Source organism: Bubalus bubalis, chromosome 19, assembly GCF_019923935.1.
Source record: "Bubalus bubalis isolate 160015118507 breed Murrah chromosome 19, NDDB_SH_1, whole genome shotgun sequence".
Classification (NCBI taxonomy): Eukaryota; Metazoa; Chordata; class Mammalia; order Artiodactyla; family Bovidae; genus Bubalus; species Bubalus bubalis.
In genome coordinates, this window is record NC_059175.1 from 23,983,083 (window position 1) to 24,009,475 (window position 26,393).

Here is a 26,393-nt window from a genome sequence, read left to right on the forward strand (position 1 = left end):
AAAATCAGTGGATCCTTAGTGGTGCCCATTGCCACAAACTGAAAAATAATCCTCTATTTTTTTTTTTTCACAGGCATCTGGGACCTGAAATGTGATCACCAGGGCTCTCTTCTTCTACTTCTATCAATCTTACTGGGGCTCCAAATCTCTGGGAGGCAAGGCTGTTTGGTGTCTTGGCCAAAGACTGGTCCAGGAGTCAGTGGATGGGCATATGTCCCAGTTCAGCTGCATAGCTCTGGGTGAAACTCTGTGCCCAAGGTTGGTCCTCAAACCTCTTCTCCTTTCTTAACTTCTTGCCCTTGGCAATCTCATGGTTCCAACTAATAGTATGAACAGGTTCAATAACTCAATGTTTGTTCAACCAATATTTACTACCTGCTCACTATGTACCAGGTACTGTTCTTAATGCTTGCTGAAACACACACACAGACACTTTCTAGTGGTAAGAGATAAACAATGAGCAATTTAATAAACAATTAAAGAAAATATGTAAAATGAAGATGATAAGCACTGGGGAGAAACTAAAGCTGGGAAAGGAGAACCAATGAGGGGTGGAGTTAACTGTCATTTGCAAGAGAGGCTGGAGGAAGTCTTAATGTGAAGATGGCATTGGAGCAAAGTCCTAAAGGAGGGAAGAGCGTGAACCATGAGGATCATTGGAGGGAAAGTGCTCCAAGCAGAGGAAATGGCCAGGGGAAAGTTCCTGGGGTAGGAGTAAGCCCGGTGAGGCTTGTGGTCCAGCCACAAGGCTGATGTTGCTGGAGCTGAAGGACAAGGGAAGACAGCAGAGGAAGAATTAAGAGTACCCGTCAGGTGGGGTCATGCAAGCCTTTGTGAAGAGTTTGGCTTTTACTCGTTGCAGGGTTCTAGCTGAAGGTGATCCGAATTATGTTTCAGAAGGACCACCTTGCCTGTTGTAAGAATAGATGGGAGGGATGGGTTGTCGCAAAAACAAACAGCCAAACCAGTTGTTTCGCTGCAAGTTTTATTTTTGTTTTAGGTTTGAAGGATTCGTTAACAAAAGAAACTGCTCAACATACACAGAATAAACAATTTCAGTATTTAATAGAGGATTTTTTAACTTAAGTATACAATCATTAAAAGAAAAGAAAAATAGAAATGATAGAAAACAGTAACAGCACAGATATCACAAAATTAGGTCGACCAACATCGAGACGAATAGCGCTGGGAAGTCCCTCGTTAATAGCAATCTGCAGTCCCCACTGGGAAGAGGTCCCGGGCAGTGTGTCTACTCCATGGGTGAGACTTCAGATTGCAGTTTCGGGGGCTCCTGCTTATAATCCCATCATCAGTTTGCAGGCAAAAATGCAGCTTTGGTTTTGCTTTAACCTTTTTACAGTGCTGTTTGTTTCACCTTGTGAGTCATAGGATTTCGTTAGACCCTGAGGGGTTGACCAGACCTCCAAGGGCTCAAGACTTCTAAGGGCCACTCACTTTGACTTGTGCTTGCAGGCAGGCATGGAGTCTGGGCAATGTCCAGGCAGGTCAGAAGCAGGTCAAAGGCCTGAACAAGAACAACACTTGGTAAGACACATCTGTAAAAAATCGTGGTGGCTTGGACCAGGGTAACAGTGTTAGAGGAAAGAGTGATCAATTTGGGGATGATTTATAAGCCACGGCCAACAGGATGGGCAAGAACAATCCCAAATGGACATCTCTGATTGGCTTCTTTCTCAAGTACCAGTTCAGTTCCCACAATTTTAAACTGTGTCTGGACAATGCCGCCTGATGACTTTTTAGCACTCCAAATTAATCATGCCCCTAACACCAATCCCATTCTAACCACCTCTCTTCTTAATATTTTCCCCCCCAAACATAGGAACTTAGAATCATGTAAGTGTTCCTCACATTCACGCAGAGTGGTTGATAAATTCTCAAGACTCTTTCTGCCTTGCCTCTGAATCCACTGCTAGTCCTACTGGGGCACTGAAGTTAGACTTCCCTAGTCTCCCTCTTGAAGATTCAACTCCACTGATACTGAATGTCTGTTATGGACAAAGCCCTGCTGGAAATGCAAGGAGGGGTTGAATGCAACCCAGCCATCCAGGTGGCTTGCTAATAATGAGATGAGATGGTAGCAAGACAGGAAGCTTCGTGCTGGTCACACAGCAGCATCCCAAGACTTGGGTCTCCAGACTTCAATCACACCAGGGCTGGCGGTGGTGCTCACAGCTCCCATGAATGCTGAGTTGGCAGAGGTGGGCTTGAGCCATATCACATCCCTCCTACATCCCAGCTCTTGCTATGTCCTTGGCCTGCTGATGAAAAAACCAACAGTCATTATCCCAGAGAGTCTAGACTTGCTATAGTGCAGAACCACGAATTCTGATTCACATGCTCAGAGCTTGAGCCTCAGTTCTACTACCCATTCATTCCAGGCCCCTGATGAGCTGATTAATTCTCTCTGAGCAAGATTCCTGGAGTTTAAAGGTAGTAAATATAAAGTGGCTTGCAGAGTCAGAATTTCATAAACAGTAATGCATATGGGGGGGCTTCCCAGGTGGTGCTAGTGGTAAAGAGCCCGCCTGCAAATGCAGGAGAAATAAGAGACTCAGGTTCGATCCCTGGGTAGGGAAGATCACCTGGAGAAGGGCATGGCAACCCACTCCAGTATTCTTGCCTGGAGAGTCCCATGGACAGAGGAGCCTAGCCGTCTACAGTCCATGGGGTCACAAAGAGTTGGACATGACTGAACGACTTAGCACATACTCTGCATATTGGATGTTGTATCTCCTCTTTTGGTAAAACTTTATGATATACTCAATTAGTTTTCCTAAAACACATCTAGGTTTGCTATGTTGCCTGTGTGGTAATTTATCTTAAAAGCCTCAAGGAATGTAATGTATACGTGTGTTTTTAAACTTTAATCCATATTTATTTCTAGATATTTGACATTCTCAGGCCTTTTCAGCAATAGAAGCCACCTTCCCTTCCTTTAAAGACCAGAAAATAGAAAGAAACTTTTTCCCCATCTTCTTATTTCTTTTGAGATAACTCAGTAAATTAGAAAGTATTGTATCATGTGCCTGAAATGTTCCTGGGTTGGGCAATAGGAGTTACAAGTATATAATATCTGTCCTCTGTTTTCAAGGGTCTTATAGGAAATGGCAACCCACTCCAGTGTTCTTGCCTGGAGAATCCCAGGGTCGGGGGAGCCTGGTGGGCTGCTGTCTGTGGGGTTGCACAGAGTGGGACACAACTGAAGCGACTTAGCAGCAGCAGCAGCAGCAGCAGCAGCATAGTCCAATGGGAGAGAATGGATTCATATATAAAACATTCAGAGCAATACAATTGCAAGAGAAAAATCTAAGCAATGAGATGATTATCTGAAAAAATAAAAGAAGGCTCTATTAAAACCATGAAGCTCGCACTGAATACCAAAGATTCAATAGATTGGGCTTGGTGAAAGGCAGGGAGAGGAAAGTCCAGTTTATATTGATGATGTTCTGTCTAATGCTCTGTTACAGATTATTTGCCTAGTAAATGTCTCATTCTTAAAAATTCACATTTAACACTGTTATATTCGATTGAATTTAAAAATTCATTTTAGAGCCTTTACTTGTCCCTTCCTACAGGAGCCCTTTGTAGCCCCAGCTTGGAAATTTCAGCTTTCCCTGTTATTTCTAGTATTCTCAGCTGAAAGTGGGACCTGCATTAGGCAGACAAACCCTGATAAGGAAACTGGGATTACATGTAAGCTTTTCTTTTCTCTGGGAGTTTTCAAACACCCAAGTAAAGCAAAGTTTTTCCCCATGGAACCCAAATTGCTTAGGTCTCCAGTTTAAAGCCAGGAGGTTCCTATTATGCAATTTGTTCCCACTATTTCTCTCACTTCACACTGGAATGTTGATCTTAAGCAACTGTCTCTTCTACAAAAATACACAGGGCATCTTTTAACACAATATCTCTTTTTATTTCATTTGGCTGGGGAAAGGAAGCTTTGTAAAAGGGAATTTAGAACTTAACTGAATTTGGGTTAATCTCTCTTGAAAATAAAAGGTAGATTACTGTTTCCCTTTCTTTTCCTAGAAGTGAGACCTAAATTCAGTTTTATTTCGCAGAACTTGTTGGACATGTGTCTGGGCTCTTTCAAGGTAACAGAAAGCTCTTTTCTTAAAACCCAATGGCGCCCTCAAGTGGCACAAGCTTTGCTTCTTAGAAAGTCAAGAAATTATTTTTTCAGTGACAAAGCTGCAGTTAGGTCTATCCTCTTTTAAGATGACTTCTAAGTTCGTCCTTATTAGCTTTGGATTCCTGGAGAACTTGAGATGCTTCTTGCTACCTGCTGCCACAAGGAAAGAATGGAGATGCGTGCATTGATGCGACAGAGCATGCCCGACGGATGGTTTCTCAGAACATTCTCACGGGAAGGATGCGTTCGCTCCCAGAATCAGTGGTTGTGCTGAGTTAAGGCTTGAGCAAGGGAGGAGACTTGAGAAAATAGGTAAAGGATTTGAACCTAAGCCTACTTTGACCTTCTTCATCACACACATGCAGTTTCAAGCAAGCACAATGATTTATACTTCACAAGGTAGTAAATAATGCTCCTGAATTCTTAGGTTTCCTCTCAAGTGTCAGTGTTCAGGTTACTGGCGGGATGAAGAAATATACTGGTCACTGCTTGTCAAGGCTGACTTAGAACAAAGAATCTTTGAGGCATTCTAAAGAGATGGATTCAGAGCTTCCCAGGGGCTGACAAATCATTCACCAGACCTACCACATCCCCCAGTGCAACAGGAGTGACGTGGCTAACAGGAGAGGCAGGCCAGCCAAGGGCTGTGGCTGAGTGGGCCAGTGTCTGTTGCGTGGGTGTGTTACTAGTCCCTTGGTCCAAAGAATTAGCTTCCTAAGAGCCAGGAAGCACTGCCCCTCCCCTCACTCAATTGGGATGAGTGGTTTGATCGACAGTCAGTGCAGACCTAGCTTGGCACATGCAGACCTGATCTGCGGTGTGGGATGGTAAATTGCTTCACACAGTGTCAGTCAGGGGAATAACCTAGAATGATTCTCAGGCTTACACTTTCCCAATAATTTTGGCATTTGACCCAAGGTAAAGGTCAAAGTAATTATCTAACAGCTTAAAAACTATAGGAGTAAGAAAGAAAAAGGTTTCGTAATGTCTCTTCATTGCTTGGAGAATGAAAGATAAATTTCAGCAAAATGTCTTTGAGATGCATGCACAAGTCAGGAGGTTCATCAGCTTCTGAGACATCAGGATTCTGTCGTTGTTGCTAAACTCATGAATATTCCCAGAAAAGCAATGAACAAACACCACTCTGCTAATTATGGGATTACAAGTCCACAATGACTTAGGAGATGAAAAGAAGTTGAAAGAGCCAAGAAAGAGAAAATACAAATAGAGGTGTAATTAGTTGGCACAAAAGAGAAAGAGTTCTTTGGTTTTGCTGCTTGCTCTTCTGGGAAAGGAACTAACTAACTTTTGCAACACCAAGCTGTTTCCATAAAGTTACAAGACTGGAAGATCAGCAGAGTTTTATCATGTAGGAAGAGGTCTCACGCTCCATGCTTCCTCATAATGCATGTGCCTGGGAGGTGGGGACAGCCACGTAAAGGACAAGACAGGCCTTCTAGCTCTTTCAAAGAAAGCTGAGCACAGAGGGAAAAGGATTGAGACCCGGAGACACTCACTGGGATTTAGGATCATTATTCATACTGGCCATTGGAGGGCGCCTGTGAGTCGTCACTGCCCAGAAGCCCAGACAAGAATTTTTAGATGCAGATCCAAATGTATTGTAGGGTTTCTCAGCCTTAGCCCTGGTGATACATTTTTTTTTTTAATTTTTTGTCTCTTTTTTATTTTTTAAATTATGAAAGTATGATAAAACATTTATAGGAGACTTGTGGCTCAGACGGTAAAGTGTCTGCCTGCACTGTGGGAGACCTGGGTTCGATCCCTGGGTCGGGAAGACCCCCAGGAGAAGGAAATGGCAATCCACTCCAGCACTCTTGTCTGGAAAATCCCATGGACTGAGGAGCCTGATAGGCTACAGTCCATGGGGTCGCAAAGAGTCGGACACGACTGAGCGACTTCATTTCACTTGGAAAATATAGGGCAAGGTTACATATAGTTATAGTCCTGGTAGCTCAGCTGGTAAAGAATCCGCCTGCAATGCAGGAGACCCCAGTTTGATTCCTGGTTTGGAAAGATCTGCTAGAGAAGGGATCAGCTACCCGCTCTAGTATTCTTGGGCTTCCCTTGTGGCTCAGTTGGTAAAGAATTAGCCTGCAGTGCGGGAACCCTGGGTTCACCTCCTGGGTTTTGAAGATCCCATGTAGAAGGGAACAGTATTCTGGACTGGAGAATTCCATGGACTGTCCATGGGGTAGCAAAGAGTTGGAAACGACTGAGAGACTCTCACTTCACTTCTTGGAAAATACAGGGCAAGCTTACATATAGTTATACTACATATCACAATTGCAATTATTTTTTAAGTAGATAAATTAAGATTTTTAGTTGGAGTTTCAATAGCAAGCTCTCAAAAAAAAATTAATAGAGTGGATATAGTAGTATAAGTAGAAGGATATAATAGACATGAAAAGCACTATGAACAAATTCAACATAATAAAGATTTATACAATTTTCATACAACAGTAAGAATACAAATTCTACTCAAGGTCCCATAGACTGTAAACTGAGAGACACTGGAACATATCCAAGGACATAAAACAAGGTGCAAAATTTTCATGACTCATTGGAAAAGACTCTGATGCTGGGAGGGATTGGGGGCAGGAGGAGAAGGAGACGACAGAGGATGAGATGGCTGGATGGCATCACCGACTCGATGGACGTGAGTCTGAGTGAACTCCGGGAGTTGGTGATGGACAGGGAGGCCTGGCGTGCCATGATTCATGGGGTCGCAAAGAGTCAGACGAGACTGAGCGACTGAACTGAACTGAAAGGTATTGAAATCAGAAAGAATCTCGTCTCTTAGTACTAGCACTGGTGCTCCTTTGACCAACCTTTGAGGCAAGGCAGCCGCCCTCTGCATCGTAGCACGTCTCAGCATATCTGACCTCTGACCACTAAATGACGGTAGCCCCCACTGCCCCCCTCCCCTGACCCAGTCACGACAAAAGGTATCCCCAGACATCCTATGGACAACCATTTGTGTCTTAAATGTTGGGTCTAGACATCAGTCAGACCATTGTTCCAAGGCTCAGATTCTCTTTCCCTAAACTCTTTCTTTAGCCTGGGCTCAATAAACAACTGCACAGACACCAAAGTTTCTCTGGCCAACATCTGCAGCAATTTCTCAGTTAAAGCCCAGACACAGGGCTCCCAGTCTGATATGATACAGATGTGCATCCTGCCTTGTTTATCTGCAGCTGTCTTTCTTCAAAACTCCTCCTCCAGTTCCACCAGAGAGAGCAGACTACTAGGGGGTGAGGCATTTTGTCCATTAATTTACATGAAGCTTCCCTTTTTCATCTGGTATACTTCTGGGCATCATCATGCTGAGGGATATGCACATTTAAAATGAGAGAACTGCCTGAAAGAGGAGGTGGTTTAAATCTAGTAAATGAGTCTCTAACAACAGAATTCTAGGAACCGCTGGATCTGTAGCATGGGGGCGTCAATAGTATTTATCTCATAAAGTTATAATGTGGACTAAATAGGTAAAGCACTTACAACAGTACCTGACAAAAAGTAAACAATCTAAAAAATTACTAGTTGTTCTTTGCTATTATTACTATTTTATTATCTGTCCAAAAGACATGTTTGGAAAGGGGTAGACTAGCTTCCAGGCTGAACCAAATTTCTTTAAAACTGTCTTTATCTGATAAATAAACATTTTTCCAAAGAAGACATACAGATGGCCAACAAGCTTAAAAAATGCTCAACATTGTTAATTATTCAGATCAGATCCGTCACTCAGTCGTGTCCGACTCTTTGCGACCCCATGAATCATGGCACGCCAGGCCTCCCTGTCCATCACCAACTCCCGGAGTTCACTCAGACTCACGTCCATCGAGTCAGTGATGCCATCTAGCCATCTCATCCTCTGTCGTCCCCTTCTCCTCCTGCCCCCAATCCCTCCCAGCATCAGAGTCTTTTCCAATGAGTCAACTCTTCGCATGAGGTGCCCAAAGTACTGGAGTTTCAGCTTTAGCATCATTCCTTCCAAAGAAATCCCAGGGCTGATCTCCTTCAGAATGGACTGGTTGGATCTCCTTGCAGTCCAAGGGACTCTCAAGAGTCTTCTCCAACACCACACTTCAAAAGCATCAATTCTTCAGCGCTCAGCCTTCTTCACAGTCCAACTCTCATCCATACATGACCACAGGAAAAACCATAGCCTTGACTAGACGAATCTTTGTTGGCAAAGTAATGTCTCTGCTTTTGAATATGCTATCTAGGTTGGTCATAACTTTCCTTCCAAGGAGTAAGCGTCTTTTAATTTCATGGCTGCAGTCACCATCTGCAGTGATTTTGGAGCCCAGAAAAATACAGTCTGACACTGTTTCCCCATCTATTTCCCATGAAGTGGTGGGACCGGATACCATGATCTTCGTTTTCTGAATGTTGAGCTTTAAGCCAACTTTTTCACTCTCCACTTTCACTTTCATCAGGAGGCTTTTGAGTTCCTCTTCACTTTCTGCCATAAGGGTGGTGTCATCTGCATATCTGAGGTTATTGATATTTCTCCCGGAAATCTTGATTCCAGTTTGTGTTTCTTCCAGTCCAGCGTTTCTCATGATGTACTCTACATATAAGTTAAATAAGCAGGGTGACAATATACAGCCTTGATGAACTCCTTTTCCTATTTGGAATCAGTCTGTTGTTCCATGTCCAGTTCTAACTGTTGCTTCCTGACCTGCATACAAATTTCTCAAGAGGAAGATCAGGTTATCTGGTATTCCCATCTCTTTCAGAATTTTCCACAGTTTCTTGTGATCCACACAGTCAAAGGCTTTGGCATAGTCAATAAAGCAGAAATAGATGTTTTTCTGGAACTCTCTTGCTTTTTCCATGATCCAACAGATGTTGGCAATTTGATCTCTGGTTCCTCTGCCTTTTCTAAAACCAGCTTGAACATCAGGAAGTTCATGGTTCACATATTGCTGAAGCCTGGCTTGGAGAATTTTGAGCATTACTTTACTAGCGTGTGAGATGAGTGCAATTGTGTGGTAGTTTGAGCATTCTTTGGCATTGCCTTTCTTTGGGATTGGAATGAAAACTGACTTTTTCCAGTCCTGTGGCCACTGCTGAGTTTTCCAAACTTGCTGGGATATTGAGTGCATCACTTTCACAGCATCATCTTTCAGGATTTGGAATAGCTCAACTGGAATTCCATCACCTCCACTAGCTTTGTTCGTAGTGATGCTTTCCAAGGCCCACTTGACTTCACATTCCAGGATGTCTGGCTCTGGGTGAGTGATCACACCATTGTGATTATCTGGGTCGTGAAGATCTTTTTTGTATAGTTCTTCTGCATATTCTTTCCACCTCTTCTTAGCATCTTCTGCTTCTGTTAGGTCCATACCATTTCTGTCCTTTATTGTGCCCATCTTTGCATGAAATGTTCCCTGGTATCTCTAATTTTCTTGAAGAGATCTTTAGTCTTTCCCATTCTGTTGTTTTCTCATTCTATTATTTACAACAGCCAAGACGTGAAAGCAATCTAAATGTCCACTGACAGATAAATGGATAAAGAAGATGTGATGTATCTATACATCGCCTTAATGTTACTTATCCATAAAAAAGAATGAAATGATGTCATCTGTAGCAACATGGATGGACTTAGAGATTACCATGTTAAATTAAATACATCAGACAAATATCATATTATATCATTTAAATGTGGAATATTAAAACATGATACAGATGAACTTATTTACAGCACAAAAAAACAGTTTCACAGCCATAGAAAACAAACTTATGAGAAACGGGGAAAGGGATAAGTTAGGAGTTCAGGATTAACAGATACACACTACTATATATAATGGATTCCCAGGTGGTGCTAAAGGTAAAGAACCTGCCGGCCAATGCAGAAGATATAGGAAATGCAGGTTTGATCTCTAGGTCAGGAAGATCCCCTGGAATGCTGCTGCTGCTGCTGCTAAGTCACTTCAGTCGTATCCAACTCTATGCGATCCCCTGGAATAGGGCATGGCAAACGACTCCAGCGTTCTTGCCTGGAGAAGCCCATGGACAGAGGAGCCTGGCAGGCCACAGTCCATGGGGTCACACAGAATCGGACACAACTGAAGTGACTTAGCATGTACTACAATATATAAAATAGATAAACAAGGTCCTGTGCGTGCCAAGGGACTTCCCGGTGGCTCAGATGGTAAAGAATACGCCTGCAATGCAGGAGACCCAGGTTCAATCTCTGGGTTGGGAAGATCCCCTGAAGAAAGGAAATAGATAAACAAGGTCCTACTATATACCATAGAGAACTAAATTCATTATCTTGTAATAACCTATACTGGAAAAGAAAATGGAAAATTGTGTACATGTACAAACATACACATATGTATATGTATAACATAATCGCTTTGCTGTACTCCAGAAACACAACATTGTAAATTAACTATACTTTAATAAAGAAAAAAACACAAACTCTCCTTGTGTCTAACAGCTGACTCTGTGGTGTCTAGAAACCTGGAACAGACCTGCCCATGAAGCAGAATTAATTTTCAAGGTGAAAATTAATCCACCTTGAAATTTCCCTTTGATGTCACTTTGAATACTCCCCCCTGAGTTTAAACATCATTGAATAAATGAATGTATGAGCTATAGAGAAAACGGAAGCAGGTATTTGTGAAGCCCCTACACTATGCAGGATGCCATGAGGCTATCTGGACTACTAGGCTAACTGCCTAATTAATAAATATGAGGGCACTCAGATCATCAGGACCAAGCAGGACTGATGAGAGGAGAGTATAACGTGTGCGAGAGTGATGGGGAGGGAGTGTGAGCCCCACACAGTGGTCTGGTGGGGAGTGCACTTGTCGACTGAGTCAGGGAGGAGGACCGAGAGCCTTTATTTTAGGCCCAGGTGTTACAGCGCTTCCTGGAAGCTGGGGATCCTCCATCACAGAGTCCTAGGATCACCCAGGGTAAGTTTTACATGGGCCATTTCCACAGCAACATCAGCAGACTCTGAAACCCTAAACTCACACAAAGACCAAATAGTTTTTATGAACTGTCCAGTCATGCTCCCTGTGTTCAGGTTCTTGATGGTTTCTGAGAAATGCTTCATGGAGAGTAAATGGTCTAAATCCCAACTTTTGCTGAGCCTGAAAAATAGGTGCCTTCAAGAAAGGGCACGGCTATTGCCCAGTTTTCTCAGTTTCTTTCAATGCAAACAGAGAAGGACATTGAAGTGTGTGTGTGTGTGTGTGTGTTTGTGTGAGAGAGAGAGAGAGAGAGAGAAGTATTGATTGCTAGTTGATTTATATTGGAAGGAGGATGAGGGGTGTCCTTGAGCAAGAGCATTAGGGTTTACTTCTATTTTAGAGTCAATTTAATATTGTCTTTGGATTAATTTACTTTAGAATAGTTTGTATAAAGGGTATGACTTTTATGTACAAGTTAACTCCAGTCTTCATCCCAGAAGTGATTAACCATCTTTGAAACTCACAGGATTATTAATTAGTTATAGCGAATCCTAAATAGCAATCTAAATCTCAAGTTGATCTCTTGGCTCTTAAAGTATTCATACTGAAGTAAGACCTAAGAGGGCATGTGAATTAGCATAAGGAATGTGAGATAATTTTAAGTAGTGGCATTCATGGTGTGAGAGAAGGTTTGACTGGGAGGATTGTAAAGGACTCGCTGTCCTTGAATGAATGATGTTTAAGAATCTGACAAGCCCAGGACTTTGATACCTGTTTTCCAGACCTAAACCCCTTTGTCCCTGCCTCTCCTGGCTACAAGGAGGACTTGGTCACTGGATTTGACCACAAAGACGGGCGTTCATGCACCTGGGTTTGGGCCTTTTATGTGAGCATGATCATGTGGCCAGAGCAGAGCGCGGGATTTCTGCCACATAGAAACGGGGGATTGAATTGTAGCTCTCAGTGGAATTTGTCCCTTTCATTGTTCTACTACTGGTAGTGAGGTTCTGGTGGAGGGAAAGTCTAACTGCACCCACTCAGAACCACTGGAGAGTCAGCTTCTGGTTGTTCTGTTATGCTGTGTTAGTCGCTAGTGTCTGACTCTGATCCTGTGGTCCTGTGGACTGTAGCCCACCAGGCTCCTCTGTCCATGGAATTCTCCAGGCAAAAACACTGGAGTGGGTAGCCATTCCTTTCTCCATGGGATCTTCCTGACCCAGGTATTGAACCTGTGTCTCCTGCATTGAGGCAGATGCTTTACCATCTAAGCTACCAAGGCAGCCCTCAGCTTCTGGTATCCACCCAAAAAGAACCAGAAGTTTGCTGAATGACCACATGGACTTAAGGCCAATTTACAGTAAGGCAAGTAGCTCTCCAATGGCAGCTCTGGGGACATGCAATTGGCTAAGACATTTTGTTCAGAAGTCTCATATGGGAATACAGGCTTCCTGAGGAGGGGGACCCTGGGCTCCCCCATATCTGTGCAGTGAGTGATGCAGTAAGCCTCCATCAGCAGGATCTCTTGAAGCCTAGGAGAGCCTCAATGAGGAGCCACAGGGCAGTGGTCTCCCCGAACAGATGCTGTGGGTATGTCGAAGCTGTGTCTTGGGCTTCTGCTTCATCAGATGATACTTTCCAAGCAGCTTAAGATGCAGATGCTTCATGATGCGTTAGCAAAATGCCTGACACAGAGCTGTGGAAATGGGGGCAGTAGGGCAAAGGGCCTGAGGACTGTGGTTTTTAATCCAGACACTCTTACAAGTATTACTAGAAAGGGAATAGAAAAAAAAAAAAAATCACTCCTCAGCCTATACGTTCTCATGTCTGATTTCCCTCTAGATTCCTGTCCTTCTCTCCCATGACATAAAAATAGAAGCTGTCACCCAATTGCTGACTCAGAAGAGAGACAATGGGGTTACAGGACTAGAGGAATAAGAGAAAAGCAGGTGTTTTTCATGGTGTCATGCAGAATGCCATCTTCCATGGTTTTAGGAACTCTTTCTGTAACTCTGTGGCCTGTAGGGGACTTGTGCGTGACTTGTGCTGATGGATTAATCCTGAATCTAATCTTGGCTAAAGGAAGTGAGTCACACGGTCCTGAGTCTCCAGAGCTGTCTCTGAGAGGAAATAGAGGAAAATCCCCACTGGCTCATGTCTGCTTTAATATTTTCTTCCTTCAATTTAAGGCCTTGCTTCCAGTGGCAGATTTTATTTTGGGGGGCTCCAAAAAACACTGTAGATAGTGACTGCAGCCATGAAATTAAAAGATGCTTACTTCTTGGAAGGAAAGTTATGACCAACTTAGACAACATATTAAAAAGCAGAGACATTGCCAACAAAGGTCTGTCTAGTCAAGACTATGTTTTTTCCAGTAGTCATGTATGGATGTGAGAGTTGGACTATAGTGAAAGCTGAGCACTGAAGAATTAATGCTTTTGAACTGTGGTGTTGGAGAAGACTCTTGAGAGTCCCTTTGACTGCAGGGAGATCAAACCAGTCCATCCTAAAGGAGATCAGTCCTGAGTGTTCATTGGAAGGACTGATGTTGAAGCTGAAACTCCAATACTTTGGCCACCTGATGCAAAGAACTGACTCATTTGAAAAGACCTTGATGCTGGGAAAGGTTGAAGGTGGGAGGAAAAGGGGATGACAGAGGACGAGATGGTTGGATGGCATCACCGACTCAATGGACATGGGTTTGGGTGGACTCCGGGAGTTGGTGATGGACAGGGAGGTCTGGCGTGCTGCAGTCCATGGGGTCGCAAAGAGTTGGACATGACTGAGCAACTGAACTGAACTGAACTTTCAAATACTCTGGGAGATGAGTCCTTAAGTGATTATTACCGATCTGCACTTTTGAATGGGTAAATTTCATCTACTTTCTTCTGAGTAGGTTTTGTCTATGAGACATCATGAAGACAGCTAAGGAGTAGAAGGGTCCCATGGGAGTAAGGGCAGGATTGGCATTAGGGGTATTAGAGTGTACTGACTTCTAAATTTTTCCTGGGTGTCTCTGAGTTCTCCTGTGAAATGACTCCTGGATGGCAAGCATTCTTCAATAAACTCTAAATTGAAAAAAAAGTTCATATTCTTTTTTTCACCCTATATTTACTATCATCTGTGTCTGGACCAATCAACAAACCACTGCTCCAGACTCTAGGGGTATAAGACAGAGACAATGGTGAGGTGGATTAGGGCAGCAGTAGAGATGGAGAGAAGCAGGTTAATTTAGGTCACGTTCAGAGGTAGAAATGAAGAACCCTGGATATGAGGGAAAGAGATGAATGAAGATGCTTAAGGTTTGGATTTGAACCACTGAATAGATGGTAGTGTTATTTACAGAGATGAGGGATAGGATTGGGGTGGTGGTAAAAAAAAAAGAGTTCTAGTTTTGCCATGTTAATTTTGAGATGTCTGTTAGACATTCAAGAGAAGATGGCAAGCAGGCTTGTCTTAGCTCGGGCTGCTATAATAGCATAAACTGGATGACTGAAGTACCAAACATTTATTTCTCATGGTTCTAAAAGCTGAGGAGTCTAAGAAGAAAGTGCTGGCAGGTCCAATGTCTGGTAAGAGCTTACTTTCTGGTTTGCACTTGGCTGTCTTCTCATTGTACCTTCACATGGCAGAGAAGAGGACAAGCCCTTATGTCTCACCTTGTAAGAGCACTAATTACATTCATGAGAGCTCTAGCCTCTTGGCCTAATCACCTCCTAGAGGTCCCACCTCCACATACTATCACATTGGGGTTAAAATTTCAACATATGGATTTGGAAGGCAGGGGCAGACACATTTAACCCATATTAAGGTTTTTGGAATGAAAGTAAGGCTGAAATCCAGGGTGAAGTTCATAACCAGGGATGTGAATTTGTGAGTCATTTCCATGTAGTGGGCTTCCCTGGTAGCTCAGCTGGTAAAGAATCTGCTTGCAATGCAGGAGATCCCAGTTTGATTCTTAATACCATGGGATTGTAGCTAGAGAAGAAAGAAGAGGCAGGGTTGAACTCTAAGGTTTTGCAGCCTATAGAGATGGCTTGGAGCTGGTAAAGGAGACTGTGGAGGTATGGTTACCGAAGTAGAAGGCTGACCAGGAGCCTGTGCTTTATGGAGGCCAAGAAAGGGGAGGGTTTCAAGGAGGGAGTACTTACCTTGAACGCTTCTGGAAATCAGGTAAGATGAGAATGGAGACATGCCCCTGGATGAAGTGACCAGTGATCAGGATAGGACCAGGTGCAGGGGAGCAGAGATGAGGAAGCCAGATTGAAGATGGCTAAAAGTAGTCTGGGAGGTGAGAAAGTGGAGGCAGTGAAAGGAGATGACTCCTCCCCCCAAAGTCTTTTCTGTGTTACAGGAGGAGAGGCATGTTGGGCTACAGGAACAGGATGGAATTTGAAGTCAGAAGACTTGAATCCTAGGGCTGAGACTCATCAGCTGGATGATCTTGAACAAATACCGTTCCACGTCTCAGTGTCAGTTTCTTCATTGGCAACGTGGGTTTGACAATACTGCCTGCTCCATGGAGTTTTGTTTTGCTCTTGGTCTTTAAATACTAAATATTAATATTTGTCTTTTGCCCTTGATCCAAAGAAACTGAGCATAGCTCACCTATCCAACAGATTTACCTGAAGGGAGATAGAGGCCACTCATCTACTCATATTGTAAGAATCAAGATTGTTCACTCTCATAGAATCTCTCTCCCATTTGATCATGAAGACTTATCAAAATCCATTAAAACAGACATTGCATTAAAACTCGAAGTAACCACTCATTCACTTATTTTTTTTTTTATTTAGTCAACACACAGTAATTAAAAACCTATGATGGCCCAAACAGTGGGCTTACTGCAGGGGATGAAATCAAGTCTCTGCCACACAGAGTTCACATTATAGTGTGTGAGGGCAGACAAGAAATAAGTCCACAAACATACTAGACAGTGATAAATGCTATGGGGAAAAAGCAGGGAAAGTGAGATTGAGGAGCTATTTTCCACTGGTGGCTATAGAAGGCCCCCCTAGTTAGAGGGCATTTAAGCAGAGACCTGCAGACAGAGAGGGATGGACCAGGAGGACACAGGAGCACCGCTGGCAGAGGACACAGGGAGTGTCAAGGTCCAGAGCAGGGAATGTACCCGGGGTGTTGTCTGCTATGGGGTTGACTTTTCCTTAGGAATCCACTCCAGACATCCTTGATGTTTTACTGTCCCTCCAAGTTTCAAATTTCATAAACTGCTCTTTAGAAAAAGAAAGCGAAGTCTGGTAAAGTGAAGGTTGCTAATGGTTGAGTACACAATTGCCATTCCTTCCATATTTGGCCCTTTGGAGTTCGCCATTCAGGACGACAATATTTCCTCTGGTAACCGCCAGATTTCCTCTTCCCAGCCTATCACAAATCCCTCCAGTCCCATTTGTGCATCATGAAATTCCCACACCCCTCCTGATGCATAAGGCAATTCTCAGGTGGTGGTGGGTGGGCCTTTGGTTATATCAGTACGTAAAAGAAAGTCTGAGCTTCCCTGGCAGCTCAGTGGTAAAAAAATCCGCCGGCCAATGCAGGAGATGCAGGTTCGATCCCTGGGTTGGGAATATCCCCTGGAGAAGGAAATAGCAACCCACTCCAGTATTCTTGCCTGGGGAATCGCATGAACAGAGGAGGCTGGCGGGCTACAGTCCACGATATCACCGAAGAGTTGGATATAACTTAGTGACTCAACAACAACAACAACAACAATAAAAGAAAGTCTCTGATGCTAATGTATTAAGGACGTGGGCTGTGGTGTTCATGCAAGTTCTAGACACTTCCTTCCCTCCTTCCTACAGTGCAGTCTTCACTGTAAACTCCAAGGCAGTTGTCTTGTTTCCCACAATGAGTATATGAGAGGGAAGTAGTAGAAGGTTGGAAGTGGGCACAGGTCAAAACCACCCTGTAAGGCAGAGTTTCTCCTCTGGGAGATGCTTAAAACTGCAAACTTTTCCATCTCCTTACTTGTGTCTCACAGAAACAGCATGGCTGGCTGTCGTTATCTCCATGCTGTCCAATTCCCAGAACTTTCTAATCTCTTGAATGCCCAGCCTTCCACTTCACCAACAGAGGAACATCCCAACCCTATACTAAAACATAGTATACTCAATTCTACATTTTGCTTTGTGTCTGGATGCAGGGCTCTGCACCACAGGAGAAAATGACACAGTTGTGCAGATTGAAAAAAACACGAATCTCTGTCTATCTGTCTGTCTAAACTATTATTCCAACTAGGACACTGTCGAGAGTGAATGGATACTGTGAGAAATCACACCCGGACAACGGGTGTAAACCAGGACTCTCTTGAACACAGAGCAGGCAATGGTCAACCTACTTATAAACAAGTTTGCACAACCAAAGAAAAGGGAAGGAGGAGCAGATCAAGAATGATTCCAAATATTGTGTGATGTCACTTCATGCGGAATCTAAAAATGCCACAGATGAATTTATTTACAAAACAGAAGTAGACTCATGGGCAAAGAAAACAAACTTATGGTTCCCAAAGGGGATACCAGGTGGAGGATAATTTTTTTTTTAAAAAAAGGATAATTCCAAACCTTCCAGACCTGTGTTGAACCCATCTATACTTAGTAAGCATCTTTTATCCCATTTCATAGAGAAAATCAAGGCTACCAAGCTCACTTCCCTGTGCTCTGACCCATAAACTTGCCATATACCTAAGTTCACCGTCCCCTCCTCTCCTCTCATTCAGGACAAACCTCCACTCACATGTGAACCCCATTCCTTCCAGGACCTACTGCCAGCTTCCCCTCTCTTTCCTGTAATCTTCAATCTCTTCTTCTCTGTTTTTCATCACCTAAAAGCAAACTCAAATCCTAAAAATCTCTTTCTTGATATTATGACCGCCTCATCCTATAATCTAATTTCATTCCTACTCTTCTAATCAAACCCTTTGAAGTGCTATCTGCATGTAATGTCTCCTCTTCTTTGTGTCCCATCCATACAGGCTTGAACAATTTCTGTCTCCCTCTGAGTTATTAAAGCTAGTCTCATCAAGGTCAGTTTTATGGCGAATTCCCTAGTGGTCCAGTGGTTAGCACTTGACGCTTTCACTGCTGGAGCCCCAGGTTCAATCTCTGGTTGGGGAATTAAGATCCTGCAACATGTGCAGCATGGCCAAAAGAAAAAAACGTTAGCTTTATCCCAGTGGTCAAAACCACTGGATGACCTTTGTCCTTCTTCACTGCTCTAGATGCCTTTAGCACTGTTGAGCCTTCCTGATGAACACTGACGACTCCCTCATTCTCCATGAAGCAAGACGTCCTGGCTCCCTTGGTGACTCTGTGAGACGCTCACTTGCAGTCTCCTCCACAGTCAGCGGTCACTAGCCCATTACCTGGACTAGCACCATATGAAGATACAGAACATCTGGCTGTTTCTACTTCCTGCGACGGCACCAGACACACGGGGTCAAGAGCAGGTGGACAGAGAAGGGGCTCAGAAAAGCTGGTGATGCTCTTTATTCCGGACTTGAAAACCCTCAGTGCTCTGGATCTGGAGGAGTCGTGTGGCTGAGGGATCTTTTTAGCACTTAGTTTTTTTCAAGTCTCACCCAATTGTGGGGTGAAGGTAGGAGTCGGCCACATGTGTAACTTGCGTAAGAGGGAGGCCAAACGCAGCACTAGATTGTTCTTGGGCAAGCAGAGTTCAACAATTTAAAATCAACTTTTGTTCTCAGATAGCCAAAAATAGTTTCCTGTGGCTTCTTTTATTTCTTTCACTAGGGTTACCAGAACTCAGCTTTGTGTTAAAAATGCAAGTTTAGCAGAAACATCTTCCCCTAATGAGGCCTGGTGCCTGTCGGTATTATGTCTGAGTCCCTGGGGCTGTTCAGTGGGTGATTTTCCAGTTGTTGCGAAGCCCATAGGCATCTTGCGGACATATTAAATGGCCATACCCCCCAACCCTGGGACTCAGTGTAGAGCTTCCATGTGGGGCTTGACTCTACACGGAGCCTTGTGGGGAGCAGCTTACCACTCAGAGCTGGCTGTGTGAACCCCCTGTCTCTTGGTTGGTGGCCTGATGGAGCCTTGGTTTGGAGTGAAGCTAAATTCTTTATAGCACCAGCATCTCCCACTCTTTTTATGAACTTGTTGCTGCTGTCTTCTGTCCTCACCTGACATGGAACAATGGACTGGTTCAAAATTGAGAAAGGAGTTCATCAAGGTTGTATGTTGCCACTCTGCTTATATAACTTGTAAGAAAATCTGGCCATTGGAAGCAGAGGATTCACCAGTTGTGGGAAGGTTGCAAGAATTCCCATTATGGCTATAGACCAGAGTCATCTTTGTGTGGTCTGTGTTACTGAAAGGCCTCTGGAAAAGTTCATTTGTTCAAGGCATCATGGATTGCAAGAGCTGACAGGGGCCTCAGAGATCTGAGCCCAGGATGCTCAGTCTTTTTTTAAGTTTTGAAAGAGCCTGACCTCCATCATTGCATCAGGTCCTGTTATTTCAAAATGTTTTACATTCCTTCAATGTTAAGCTCTTCATTGCTGACAGCAAAACATGAAATGAGAACCAAGCAAAACATGAAGGTCTTGTAAAGATAAATTCGTTATACCACCAGCATCCCCCACCCTTTTTACTAACTTGTTGCCACTGTCTTCAGTCCTCACCCTCTTCAGAGACAGATCTCGAGGCCTTCATGTCCTCTTTCTTCCTGGGCTCTTAGACCATATCCAGTGACCCATGCTTCAGAGTCAAGCTCCAGTGCCCAAAATGGTTCTTGGTCCCCTCATGTTCATCATATATGGCCTTTTGTTCTACCCAAGGCCCTTCTAATGGGATGCTGTTCCTTGCTGACAAACTAGTGTGGCAGAGGAAACTTCTTTATTATTTATTTTGAGGAGGTCTTTCTTTTTCTTAACTGAGGTAGAATATCATGTAAGTTACAGGTGTACAAAGATAGTGATTCATAATTTTTAAAGGTTATACTTCATTTATTGTTGTTGTTTAGTTGCTAAGTCATGTCTGACTCTATGTATCCCTATGGATTGTAGCCCGTCAGGCTCCTCTGTCCATGGGATTCTCCAGGCAAGAATACTGACACAGGTTGCCAAATCCTTCTCCAGGGGATCTTCCCGACCCAAGGATCCAACCCAGGTCTCCTGCAGCTCCTGCATTATGGGCGGATTCTTTACTACCGAGCCACCAGGGAAGCCCCATACTTCATTTATAGTTATTATAAAATATCAGCCATATTCCCTGCACTGTGCCATATATCCTTGTAGCTTATTTATTTTATACATTGCAGTTTACACCTCTTAACCCCCTAGCCCTCTCTTGTCCTTTCTGCCTTCTGTCTCCCCACTGGTAACCATTAGTTTGTTCCCTGTATCTGTGAGTTTGTCTCTGTTTTGTTATACTCGTTCATTTGCTTTATTGTTTGGAGTCCACATATATGATAGTGTATGGCATTTGTCTTTGTCTGACTTATTTTATTAAGCAAATGCCCTCCAGGTCCCTCCATGTTGCTGCAAATGGCAAAACATCATGGGTGTCCTTGTGAAGGCATCCAAAAACAGATAGCTGCCACACCCCTTCTCTCAGTCATTCCTGTTTTGGCCACTACATAAGGTCTATGGCACTTCGACACAACACAACACCGCATAACACAATACAGGGCAATGCAGGAGAGAAAACTTCAATTCACTGAGAAATAGTTTTTCGTCCACAGCAAATTGAGAGGTCAAAACAGAAATCAAGTTGAGTTTTAAAAAAATGTAGAAATTTATCATTTATGTATACGTGAATTTGTGAAGCTAGAGTTGTATACTAACTCAGTAAAATGTGGATTTATCAAAAGAACTCAGAAGAATCTCATGGAAATAAAACTCAGGAAGTACATCTGGGTTTCATGGGACTAAGAAAGCCAATGGGCAGCAACTTATGGTCTGTCTCTCTGTCCCTCATAATCAGCTTTTCTCTGGGACCCGGTGCCAATCCTCTCTCTGCAAAGACCTAGAAAGAGGCAAACAGCTTCCTCTCCTGACTCATGGTCCCTCCAAACCTTTGCAGACATGGCTGGAGCTCACTAAGGTGCCATCTCCACATGACTTACTGGTCTGAGATCACCACCAATCATTTCATTCTTAATGCTTCTAGGATGAAAGTTTTGAGAAGGAATCAGCTTTGACACTCTTTTCTCTGGGGTCCATGCTCCTTAGATGAGAAACCCACCCTGCCCCAGTCATGGTGGGGTGGGGGTCAAAAGGAGGGTGGTCATGTAAATGAGACATAGCTGCTCAAGCCAGTCACATCATCAAAGATTTATGGCTTGGACAGTTCCAGAGAAGCCCAGTTTCTAATCCATCCTTATTAAAATTACTGTTATACTTGTCTTATACTCCTCTCAATATTTTAATATTTTATTTAAGTTTTTGGCTTTGCCAAATGGGATCTTAGTTCCCTGAACAGGGACTGAACTCATGCCCCCTGCAATGGAAGTGCAGAGTCAACCACTGAACCACCAGGGAAGTCCCAACTCCTCTCTATTGTAACTTCCTTGGACGCAGGGGCTCTAATTCATTTCTGTGAATGACATCTTTTCTGCACCTTTTCCATTTGGAAGAGTTCAATGAATATTTGTTGAGTGAATGTCCATCTCTAAATTCATTTTCTGTTCTCCACATCTTCATTCCTCAGAGAACAGTGTTCAGGTTAACATCTGAACAGAATAATTCAGATGTTGCTGGGGCATAGCAGGTGAATGCCAGTCAAAATGACTAGATAATTAGATCTGAGTGACTATAGGTGGGTTACATAGGTGGGTTTCCTGATCAGACACTATACACATCCTTAGAGTCACGATATTTATCATGCGGCTTTCCATAACAACTGAGCATGATAATTTCTCATCATTCTAGAGCCAACATCACTGCTACAGAAATTGACTGGAGACTTCATTCAATCTTTGAAGAACTTATGTGATAGATTAGAACTAATTTAAAGAAGAGGCACAAGTAGTGATCTATAGGGAGATAATTCCTAGTCTCTTTTTGACACTTTGCATGATTTTTCTAAATTAAATGCTCGAAGTTTATTGGCAATCACTGCTTGAAGTAAAGAAATTCAAACATTTTGTGATTCTCTGTGCACTAATTAAAAGGACTCTATTTAAATGGCAGAGCTATCCTGATGCAAAAGATGACAAATCAGAATCAAAATTTTGAACCTGGAGGGAATTTACAGATCATTTACCCAATCTTTGCATTTTATAGGAGAGAAAATGGAAGCTGTGAGACATCTAGAGGTAGAACTACCACTCCCACCAACCTGGTCCACGGTTCTGCAGCCCCGGAAAATCAGCTTGACTATGGAGAAGTGGGGGATGCTGGAGATTATGAACATGGATGACATGGCGTCTTCAGTAGTTCAGATCAGTTTAGTTTAGTTGCTCAGTCATGTCTGACTCTTCGTGACCCAGTGGATTGCAGAACATCAGCTTCCCCGTGTCCTTCACCATTTCCCGGAATTTTCTCAAACTCATGTCCATCGAGTCAGTGGTGCCAACAAACCATCTCATCCTCGTCATCCCCTTCTCCTCCTGCCTTCAATCTTTCTGAGCATCCGGGTCTTTTCCAATGAGTCAGTTCTTTGCATCAAGTGGCCAAAGTATTGGAGCTTCAGCTTCAGCATCACTCCTTCCAATGAACATTTAGGACTGATTTCCCTCAGGATTGACTGGTTTGAACTCCTTGAAGTCCAAGAGACTCTCAAGAGCCTTCTCCAACACCACAGTTCAAAAGCATCAAAGCTTCCCTGGTGGCTCAGATGGTAAAGAATTTGCCTACAATGCAGGAGACCTGGGTTCGATCCCTGGGTTGGGAAGATCTTCTAGAGAAGGGAATGGCTACCCACTCCAGTATTCTTGCCTGGAGAATCCTACGGACAGAGGAGCCTGCCAGGCTACAGTCCATGTGGTCGCAGAGTCGAACATGACTGAGCGACTGACACTTTCACTTTCTTTCAGCTTTCTTTGTGGTCCAAGTCTCACATCCATACATGACTACTGGGAAAACCATAGCTTTGACTAGATGGACCTTTGTCGGCAAAGTAATGTCTCTGCTTTTTAATATGTTGCATAGGTTGGTCATAGCTTTCCTTCCAAGGAGCAAGCGTCTTTTAATTTCATGGCTGCAGTCACCATCTGCAGTGGTTCTGGAGCCCAAGAAAATAAAGTCTGTCACTGTTTCCATTGTTTCCCCATCTATTTTCCATGAAGTGATGGGATTGGATACCATGAATTTAGTTTTTTGAATGTTGAGTTTTAAGCCAACTTTTTCACTCTCTTTCACTATCATCAAGAGGCTCTTTAGTTCCTCTTCACTTTCTGCCATAAGGGTGGTGTCATCTGCATGTCTGAGGTTATTGACATTTCTCCCGGCAATCTTGATTCCAGCTTGTGCTTCATCCAGCCCAGCATTTCTCATACTCTGCATAGAAGTTAAGTAAGCAGGGTGACAATATATAGCCTGACATACTCCTTTCCCTATTTGGAACCAGTCCATTATTTCATATCTGGTTATAACTGCTGCTTCTTGATCTGCATACAGATTTCTCAGGAGGCAGGTGCGGTAGTCTGGTATTCCCATCTCTTGAATAATTTTCCACAGTTTGTTGTGATCCACACAGTCAAAGGCTTTGGCATAATCAACAAAGCAGAAGTAGATATTTTTCCAGAACTCTCTTCCTTTGTTTATGATCCAACAGATGTTGGCAATTTGATCTCTGGTTCCTCTGCCTTTTCTAAATCCAACTTGAACATCTGAAAGTTCTCAGTTCATGTGCTACTGAAGGCTCATTTGGAGAATTTTGAGCATTGCTTTACTAGCGTGTGAGATGAGTCCAATTGTGTGGTAGCTGAACATTCTTTGACATTGCCTTTCTTTGGGATTGAAATGAAAACTGACATTTTCCAGTTCTGTGGCCACTGCTGAGTTTTCCAAATTTGCTGGCATGTTGAGTGCAGCACTTTCACAGCATCATCTTTTTCAATTTGAAATAGCTCAACTGGAATTCCATCACCTCCACTAGCTTCATTCATAGTGATGCTTCCTAAAGCCCATTTGACTTTGCATTCCAGGATGTCTGGCTCTAGGTGAGTGATCACGCCATCATGCTTATCTGGGTCATTAAGATCTTTTTTTGTATAGTTCTTCTGTGTAGTCTTGCCACTTTTCTTAATATCTTCTGCTTCTGTTAGGTCCATACCGTTTCTGTCCTTTATTGTTCCCATCTTTGCATGAAATGTTCCCTTGGTATCTCTTATTTTCTTGAAGAGATCTCTAGTCTTGCCCATTCTGTTGTTTTCCTCTATTTCTTTGCATTGATCACTGAGGAAGGCTTTCTTTATCTCTCCTTGCTCTTCTTTGGAACTCTGCATTGAAATGGGTATATTTTTCCTTATCTCCTTTGCCTTTCACTTCTTTTCTCAGCTATTTGTAAAGCTTCCTCAGACAACCATTTTGCCTTTTTGCATTTCTTTTCTTGAGGATGGTCTTGATCACTGCCTCCTGTACAAACCTCCATCCATAGTTCTTCAGGCACTCTATCATATCTAATCCCTTGAATCTATTTGTCACTTCCACTGTATAATCATAAGGGATTTGATTTACCTGAATTTTTTCCCCATTTTCTTCAATTTAAGTCTGCATTTTGCAATAAGGAGTTCATGATCTGAGCCCACAAGTCAGCTCCCGGTCTTGTTTTTGTCTTCAATAGTACATATGGCTAAGTCCATGGAAGGAAAATGAGACGGCCCTCCATCCTGAAGTAAAGAGAAAAGATGGCTCCCTCTTAGGAGTGTGTGTCTAGCCAGAGTTGTTCCAAACTGGTCAGAGAAGCCCCTGGACCTGGCTGGGGTCCTGGGTATACCAAGACTGCCCAGTGAGTTCTTACCACAAGCCAGACACCATGCTCAACACTCAGTCCTCATGGGCTGGAATAACCACACAACCCACCTATGGGATTGGCATCATTACCAAGGACTCTGATGCTGGGAGGGATTGGGGGCAGGAGGAAAAGGGGACGACAGAGGATGAGGTGGCTGGATGGCATCACCGACTCAATGGACGTAGGTCTGAGCGAACTCCGGGAGATGGTGATGGACAGGGAGGCCTGGCCTGTTGCGATTCATGGGGTTGCAAAGAGTCGGACACGACTGAGCGACTGAAGTGAACTGAACAGGAGTGGAGACAGAAGTTGAGACAATTAAGAGATTTGTTCAAGGTCACGGACCAAGTTCACCTAATAATATCTGAACCGTGAAGAACCAAGCTTCTGTCCTTAACCAGGGATGGCATTTGAGTAGAGGCTCCCTGGGGACACTGGTGACAGTCTCGGGGTCCCTGGGCAATCTCGCTCTGCACTGCTTGTGCATTTACATTTCTGTGGTTACCTGAGCCTGCCAGGAGAAAGTCTGCATGCCTGGCTCAGCCTGGCCTTCCAACCCCAGGCACAGCTACACCTCCAGCTCTTCCTAGGACACAGCCAGCCCGGGGCGGGACCCTTCTCTGTGCTAACACTCACATTCCTCCTGGATAGCCTTTCCATTTGTTTAGAATTCGAAAGTGAGAATGGTAAAGCTGGAAGGGCCTTAGCGATTTGGTGCAATCTCCATTTCCAGAAGGAAGTAACACGCTCAGTTTGTGTTTAATTCTTATTCATCTGCCGGTGTCTATGCACCAGGTCAGCACTGGGGATTCAGCAATAAGCTGGCGCTCACTCTGGCACCTTAAAGTCGTGTTCGGTAAGGTCCTACCTCCACCAGGAATGCTTCCCCCTCCATTCTCCATTTCTCATCAGCACCCGCACGCACAGTCAACTCCAGCGCAGAACTCGCCGCTCAGGGCGGGCGACTCGTGCTCTCTCCGTACCGAGTCTGCTGGGGCGCTCTGGCCCCGCCGCGTGTCTGCGCCGTGCACCCCGGCGCCAGGCGGAGCGTGATGGGGCGCAACAGCTGCGGGCTGCCTGCGGCTCTCCCCGCCCCGGCCCAGCCCCCGCGCTGGTTGGGGGCGGCGCCCCCTGGTCCTGCTCCGGGTCCCGGCCGGGGGCGGGGAGGGGCCGAAGCAGGTAGCTCAGACGCCACCGGGGTGTTGCAGCGGGATGGGGCGCCTCGGGGCCCGCCGCCTCGTCCTGCTCGCCGCCTTCCTGGGGCTCTGCGGGGCGCGCAGGGCGGTTGGAGGTAGGCGCCCCCAACTTCCCCACTTCCCCTCCCCGTCCCTTCCCCGGCCGGCAGCGCGCGGA

At 44.1% G+C, this 26,393-nt stretch overlaps 1 protein-coding gene and 1 long non-coding RNA gene across 2 annotated transcripts in view; one reads left to right on the forward strand and one right to left on the reverse strand.

The window, feature by feature from the left end:
* Nucleotides 1–968: 968 nt before the first annotated feature.
* LOC123330662 lies at nucleotides 969–26,226 on the reverse strand. Its single transcript, XR_006546735.2, has 2 exons — nucleotides 25,909–26,226; nucleotides 969–2,279 (listed from the first exon to the last, which is right to left on the reverse strand). It is a non-coding gene; the product is annotated as an uncharacterized LOC123330662 (long non-coding RNA).
* LOC102413667 (chondroitin sulfate proteoglycan 4) overlaps nucleotides 26,199–26,393 on the forward strand; it is a 71,669-nt gene continuing 71,474 nt past the window's right edge. The window contains exon 1 of the mRNA XM_025270530.3: nucleotides 26,199–26,331. Coding sequence (XP_025126315.3) covers nucleotides 26,253–26,331 — 79 coding nt within the window. The 5' untranslated portion in view covers nucleotides 26,199–26,252. The remainder of the gene's footprint in view (nucleotides 26,332–26,393) is intronic.